Source organism: Candoia aspera, chromosome 1 (genome assembly GCF_035149785.1).
Source record: "Candoia aspera isolate rCanAsp1 chromosome 1, rCanAsp1.hap2, whole genome shotgun sequence".
NCBI classification, from domain to species: Eukaryota; Metazoa; Chordata; class Lepidosauria; order Squamata; family Boidae; genus Candoia; species Candoia aspera.
In genome coordinates, this window is record NC_086153.1 from 337,140,117 (window position 1) to 337,148,081 (window position 7,965).

Genomic DNA, 7,965 nt, shown 5'->3' on the forward strand with positions numbered 1-7,965 from the left:
TTGGAAGTTCATATTGCAGATTTCCATGCTGAAAAGGAAGAAGATCTGGAAGTTAAGCATAAGGTCTTCTGTGATCTCCCCAATGAGCAAGCTAAGCAATGGCATGTCAATTTTAGATTGAGAAAGCACAAAATCTGTGGAGTTCAGTTCCTAACCCAAGATTATCACCCTATCAAACCTCTGCAGACCAGCATAATGCATTCCAAACATATGATTCTGTGTATGGTGATGACCCTCACAAAACAGTTACGGTAGGTGAGGTTTTTCATCAGGCAGGCAGGGAGAAACGGCAGTGGCAGCAAGCGCAGTCGTAAACCCCTGAGCTTGCAGCCGGCCATCAGTCAACTCGCGGTCTTGCTTTTAAACAATTAGAGATCAGTAAGCGTTATCAGACTGTGTAAACGGAGGCCATGAGTACCATTCACAAAGGGCACCTTGCTCAAGACAGCTAAAGCCACGGACAGGTTAGTGGCTCTTCAGCACAGGGACAATGAACTTCCTTAGCTCAGGAATATGCAGAAATGCTAGGAGCTGCAACGAGAGGACTTGGGAGGATGGAAACAGCCTTCGGTTAGCAACGGTAATCAGGACTGGGAACTCCATCGCTAAGCGATGCGGTTGTAAAGCGCAATGTCAACTGACCATGCCGACTTATGGCAGTGCTGGCAGTTTTGGTTGTGGTTGTTAGGCGTGACGTCATGTGATCACCATTTGCAACCTCCTGCCAGCTTCCCTATTGCTTTTGCTTGTCAGAAGCAGGCAGTGAAGGCCACAAATGGCAACTGCGTGTCCGCAGGATGCCGCAACTGTCGTAACTGCGAGCCGGTTGCCAAGCACCCAAATCGTGATTACGTAACTGTGGGCATGCTGCAACGGCCACAACTTTGAGGACTGGCCCTAAGTCTCCTCATTCAGTGCCGTTGTAACTCTGAACGGTGGCTGAACGAATGGTTGTTAACGGAGGACTACCTATAATCGAGTTTCATTTGTAGGCAGGAGGATAAATGCAGCAGGGAACGTATGAGCTTTCAGGTTTTACAAGAAAAGGCAATCAGAGAAGCCTACTGGGAGTCCAGCAGTGTGTGTGTGTGTGTGTGTGTGTATTATTATTATTATTATTATTATTATTATTATTATTATTGGCCTTGCCTGTGGGGACCCTTTCCAGCAACCTCATGTATCCTCTTGTAAAGCCAAACCCTTCTGGAGTTCTTCCATCTCTCTGCAGGGCTTGTACTTTCAGTCACTCTTCACTGCAAGTAAATCTCACAATCTCCCTTCTCCATCACAAAAAAGCCGCTGTGCTACTCCAACTATTTTGCTATCCGTTTAAAGCCAGAGAAATAACTCTAGGGCCTTCCGAGTCTCAAGAATGGTGGCACTGCAGCAGCAACAGCAGTGTTCTATGCATCAAACTCTCCAGGTTGCGCGGACCCCTAATGGCACCGCACAAAGGGCAGGAAGAACAGGGCATGCCTCATTCCAGCTGCGTTTCCCAGATTGAAAAAAACTAGGGTCAGGCTACAACCGGAGGCTGCTGTATCAAAACAGCTGCTCTCCAACTCAAGTCCCGGAGGCCAACTCTTGGAGATGGGAACTTGCAAAGAAGTTACAAAGGTGCTCATGGTATTTATATAACAAGCATAGCCAGCAGGTTTCAGAGTGCCTGGCCAATCAGATGTTGTAGGAGAGCTGTGTTAGTCTATGGTGGCAAAAATTGGGAGTCTCGTAGCACCTTTTCCAACTCACAACTTTGATCAAAAGGCGTATTCTTTCATGAGCTGCAACTCACTTCAGCAGAAGTACAAAGTGGGTAAGCTTGAGTTTATTAAAGCTTACACTAAAAAAAAAGCTTATGCCCTTTAATAAAAATTGGTAGCCAGAAAAGGTCCTACCAGACTGATTTTTTTTTTTTTTTTGGACAATTAGAGTGAGCTATGTTACACAAAATGTTTCTGAATGAAGGGTATTCCAAACTGAGTGTTTAACTTCTGGATGGCAACACAGGGACCTCTGAGAGGATCCAGTGTATTGCTTGGGAAATATTGCTGCGAATAATAACTCAGCAACGCAGTTAAATCAAGCCCCACAGATTTGTCTGAGATTCTAGTCAACCACAGAGAGCAATTCCTAGAAAGGAGACCTTCACCCAGCTCTGGCTGGTGCCCAGACTGCGCCCACCTGGAGCAAGAACCCTGGCAACAGTGCTCTTACCATCCCAGGATTAGACAATGTATTTTACATGGACTGTCCTTAGAGAACATTCAGAAACTGCAATTGGTGCAAACCACAACAGCTTACATGCTGGTAAGTACCACTACAGTGACATTATACTTGTATTTTGGGCACAGCACGGGCTTCCCTTAGGTTTCAAGTGATGACTTTAGCCTAAAAAGCCTTATAGTGCTTGGTTGCTTCATACCAAGACTGCCTCCTCCGAGTGGCCTATCTGTGCATTCATTCAGGATGGGGATATTCACCCTTCTCTACAGATGTAAGAGGGCTGCCAGCCCAGAGACAATGGCTCCCTATGATAGCCACCACCCTGTAAAAAGGCCTTCTGAGAGACCCAGCTGGCATCTATCCTGGCATCCTTTTGGGAAGCAGTTAAAATAGAGTTCAGCTGGGGAGCCTTTGAGTTATAATTTGCTACCAAATAGGCTAAGGTTGGTGCCTCAGTTATCATTTTTATCACTTTATTATGCTATTAATGTTATGTTTGAATTGGATTTTATCTGTTCATTTGTACTATTTACTGCCGTGAGTCAGTTCAACAAAACGGTCATATGGGCTTCCGGTGAGAATGACGGACTGAACGGCTGTGCCCGCTGGTTCAGCAGGCAGAGCTGACAACGCGGTAATTTTTTCTGAAGCCCAGGAGTGTTTTTCCAGACAAAGGAAAACACCTGGAATCAACCCATCTGTCCTCTGGACAGATACTTGCAGCCAGAAGATTGCAAACAGTGTTTCGCTTTTGACTGTTAAGAGCCAGCTGGGAGGCAGGGATTTCATCACTTTCCAGCCGCGCTGTAGGGACACTAAGACCAGCCACCCCATTTCTAAATCACCAATTTGTACCTTTTTTTAAGTATATGTACCCCAAGAGAGGCTTTCTACAGCAAGGAGAAGCTGGTTCTCTTGCTGCTGAACATTATTTTTGGGATTGCTCTAAAAAAAAAAATCTTTGGATTTTTGGATTTCATTTTCCTTCCAAAGGAAAGATTGAGAGTAAACCATTGTCTTCCTATTATTTTTGTATTAAATTTGAAAATATTAGCATTTTCCTACACGTTGAATCGGCTGATTTGAACCTTCAGCTTTCTCTTTTCACTTTCCCTTGAGAACTGTCTGCTATCTCACTCTCACTTTGTGTAAACGCACTTTGGAACTCTTCCCTATCTTCGACTTTTTGCTGGTTAAGCTCCTGGGGGCGCCATAATCTACTGCGTGAGACATGGAGGATTTCAAACAGATCCTTTCTGGCTTTCACCAGGATTTTAAACAGATTTCTTCTGACTTCTATCAAGCTTTTATGCAAGTTATCCAGGACATTGTGGAAAATACGAGATCTAAAATGCACCATCAGGTTGGGGATGTGGTGGATGAAACTGAGGAATTTAAGAGCGATAGAAAGGGTTTTTTTAAGACTGAGATTTTTATTGAGATGCTGGATGAAGATTGGATAATGGAGTTGGAGAAAACTAAGGGAGAGGGTGAACCGCAAGCCGTAAGTAAAATCGATCTCCTGGTGGAATGCCATGAAAAGAACCTGGAATCTTTCAGGGGGGCAGTTGGGCTGTTTGATTCAAGAGGAAAGCTCTGTGCACATTGTGGGGATATGTAACTGCTCTGGTTTATTTTGAAGTGGGATAAGGGATGAAGGGTGTTCATCTGGTTTGCTTTCAGGATTTGATTGATGTTATTCCCTTTTGAAGATATGGAATTACTATTTTGAATTGGCTTTTTTGGGGTTTATTAAGATTGAGATTACGAAAATTGTTGTACTATTAAGTATAATAGCAGACAACTTATGTGCTTTTTAATTTGATTCTTATAGTAGACAGAAATGTATAGAATGGTGGTAGGAAGGGAATAATGAAATATGTTCTATCTTTTGGAGGGGAGAAAGATGTTTAGGAGGCTTATATGAATTTTTTTTATTTTAATATAAGGGAGAGGAGTAACTGTACTTAGCGATTTTTATTATGCGTTAGAGTGGAATGACTTATGGAAATAATGTTGTGTTTTGGTCTAATATAGAATAAGAGATTGATTATGGAAATTTTTGTATATCCTTGCTGATAAAAGTCGGAAGCCACATCTTCTTGTAAATTTGAAAAATGTTTCTCTTGTGTTCCCGCATTTTTTGGTTTAGTTTTTTTCCTTTCTTTGTAGTTTCTTGGGGGGGTTTTTTGTAGTTTTTATTCTCTTGAAACCTAATAAAATTTACTATAAAAAAAACCAAAATGGTTGTATCACCACTAAATCAAGTCCAACAAAAAGCAGTGATTGTAAAACAATTTTAAATTGAGCTGGTTTGATACGCTAAACAAATCCACACTTTCATTTCTTTTGTTTCCTTCTGTCATTTCTGGTTATCACTGGAAGGGCCAGATCTCTCGTTTATTCAGGACATACCAAACAAATAACATCAGAAAGTAAAAGTGGAAAAAGATGTTGGCAATCACTATTCCATAATCAAACAACACTTCTGGTCCAGAAAAGTTAACCTACAGTTGTAAGTGTTGGTGTCGGTGATAAAAACTGCCTTTTTTTAAGGGACAAACATAGCAATAGAGAAACATTTCTCTTTTTAAATTTTGATTTGGAATCTGGATAACCTGGTATCTATGGCTCTAGCAGCTTTAAGGAACTGCATATATGCAACCCAAGGGGGATGCAGCATCGGCCAAATCCTCATTCAACTGTTTCTGAAATGCTATTTGATAAAAGTGTTTTCTGGCATCCCTCTCTTGTTCATAATCCCTCCTCCCATTTTAGAGACTAACAAGGTGTGACTGACAGATGTTAATATTTAACATCACTCAGAAGCCTCTTTCTGAACAAAAAATCTTAACCTAGCAGCCACAAAATGATTACTGCTCCCACCCAACCACTAGCTCTAACAGCTATTTCACAGGGACCGTTGTAAATGTTTATAATATTCCCCAACAACCGCTTTTTCTTCTTCACACTACACCCCTGTAGGTAAAGACATTATCTTGCATACGTAACATACTAAGACATCCTCAGAAAGCATTGGTAAGTGTAGTTTCCAACTACCCCCGAACACTCACTTTTTAACATTAGCCTCTCCATTGGGGATCCGACGCAGTTTCTTCTTCTTAAGGATTTTGACAGCTCTCCTACAGAGGGTTTCAGAGTCCAGCATCTCCTTGACCTTGCCATAAGACCCTTCCCCAAGCAAGTCCCCCATCAGGTATTTGCCTATGAGCTTGGCCCTCTTCCGCCGAGGCTGGTAGATCACTTCTGTAGAGTCAATACGGTGGATGAATGTGTCCATGCCCACTGACATCAATTCACCTTCAACAAACATGCCCAGCTGCTGGGGCTCCTCTTCATCCATCTTGTTTTCTCCCCCCGAGCAAAATTATTTTATAAATCCAGTTCCTGATATATCCAATGCTCTTTTGTGCCCAAAGTCTTTGACTGGAAAAAATGGGTTAAGTGGAGGCAAGTAAGAATTTTCCAAAAGACTGTACAGTTTTAACTTAAAAAATAAAAACCTATGAGAACTTTTCCATCAACTTAGGAGGGTCCTACAGAGATCCAGCACCTCATTCCAATTTACAGTGCCTCTTTTTGAAGAGCGTGCTTATGGGGGAAGAAGTCAATGCAGTTGTTTGCTCAATTTACAATTAGCTTTAACTTTTTGATCTTGTTCTGCTACTCCAAGTCTCTGAAATCAGTTTGTCTTCCTTAGTGAGTCCAAACTATTCTTTTCCTTGAGACCTAAGTCATCTTTGAAAGACTTTCCACATTTGAAATCAAAACGTCAAACTGCTATTTTTTAAGGGTGTGCCATTGCTTAACAGGGAATGACAGCTCCTGTTTCCAAAGTGTGACGTGAAAAATCGAGGCACGATTTCCGCTGTTCTCACCGCCCAGGTACCACTCGTGTCAAGGATCCTCTCAGCCGTTGGGAAGCTGAAACCAAGTCTCTTTAAAGGAATTTTCAATACTGATCTTAACTGCTTCTTTTTCACCCTTGACAAAGGTTCGAGGCCTTCTGTATCTAGTAAGGGGCATCCTTCAACCACCTGGGGTCTACCTGACACATGATGTGTCACCCCACTGCTTCAGGTATCAAGGCAGGCAGGCAAGCAGCGCAAACCTTACTCAACTTTCCCAGAATTAGGGACCCACCATAAATGGGGCTGGTTGTGATTAAGATCTCTTGAACAATACTCCTCCAGATTAAGTAACTATCCTGGAAAAGGGAAAGAGCTTCTAAGCTTTTTAATTTGGCGAAAACCTCTATTTTAAACCATCAATTCAGAAATCCAACTTTAGTAAGCACATCTCAGAACAGGCTGATTATTTATTAATGCCCTGGCCCAGGCCTTCCCTGCCACTGAAAATAATAATTCCCCTCTCATGCACACACTTTCATTTCTTTTCAAGTGAAATACTGAAAAATGATGTCAATAGGACTTGAGCATCAAGAAAAAACTATTCCTAGCACGTGGAAAGGAAACAATAAAAGGAAACTAGCTCCAACACTCACAACTGTACTGTTCCCATCAACTGACACTCAAGATAGCAAGGCACCTGTCAAACACCTGGGAAAATTGTGAGTAAGGAAATTGACCCTGTCTTCTTTCTTCAGTGTTTTTTTTCAGAGCCTTAATACTCCAAGCCAATCAGATCAATACTACCACTAAAAGACACCCTTAAACAGGGTTTCCTTTCCCCAAGTTTAAGGCTGGGCGATATCCCCTTTTCTTAGTAAGACTTTCTTATAACTCAGCTTAGCAGGAGATATAACTGCCCTCTGAAAAAATCACTCAATGAGTGAGTTGCTTCCTTTACAACTGGATGGATACAGAGGAAATCAGCAGCACAAAGTTCTTTACACCCACCACGCACACTTACCCCAAAGCCCCCTCAAAAGGGAGAATGCCCAACTTTTCCCAAGCAGAAAGAGGAAAAACTTGAGAAAAGGAGAATACTTCTATCTGTCTGCAAAAGAGAGGTCCAATGAAGGAATTCTTAAAACTGAAGAATGTAAAAATGATGATTTTGTTTTCCTTAAAAATGATTGCTAGCTGCCGTCTGTCCCCTTCAGAAAGAGGCCAATTAAGGGACTTCCCATTACAATTTTCTAATTCCAGTGAAAGGTTTGTCTTATTCAAGGAGGGTCATTAGTAGGCATCTCCCACAAAAAAGAAATGGGGGATAATTGTAGGTTTCCTCCCCTCCCCGTGTGTGCGCATGCACACACACACAGAGTATCTACAACATATGAAATTGGAGGGCAAGTAAAAATATTTCCTTCCTGAGAAGGGTCCCCTTTCCCCCAAATCAAGGGGAGCCAATTCACAGACCACACGTAGAGAGGTCCAACAGATAACTATCCTTCTAAGCACACCTTCATACTCAGTCTGGAGCAAAGAAACGGACAGCACATCTTTCCCGCCTCCAAGCAATAACCAGAAAGCCTTTTTTTCCTTTTCTGCTTCCACCCCTCTCCTCAGCACACACACAAACACACACACACGTACACACCGCCCACCTTCCCCCCACGGAGAAGCCCCCCGACCTCCCTGTCACATACACACCCGCCTGAACTCAACGACAAGGACAGGCTTCTCTCTAATGTGGGACCTTCCCTAAAGGCTCCCCCTGCGCGCCCCCCTTCGAGAAAGGCAAGGCCGCGGTGCCTCACTCAGCTGGGAGGGAGGCTGGCAGGCAGGCTGGCAGGCAGACCCGGGAGAGGGAGCT

At 42.8% G+C, this 7,965-nt stretch overlaps 1 protein-coding gene across 3 annotated transcripts in view; it reads right to left on the reverse strand.

Moving 5' to 3' along the window:
• Positions 1-7,748, reverse strand: part of STK11 (serine/threonine kinase 11) — an 85,233-nt gene extending 77,485 nt beyond the window's left edge. For 2 of the 3 annotated variants that reach the window (XM_063290864.1, XM_063290865.1), the window contains exon 1: positions 5,298-7,748. In XM_063290864.1, the coding sequence (XP_063146934.1) occupies positions 5,298-5,587 (290 nt within the window). In that variant the 5' untranslated portion in view covers positions 5,588-7,748. The remainder of the gene's footprint in view (positions 1-5,297) is intronic. The other variant, XM_063290867.1, reaches the window with a different exon arrangement.
• Between the last annotated feature and the right edge of the window lie 217 nt (positions 7,749-7,965).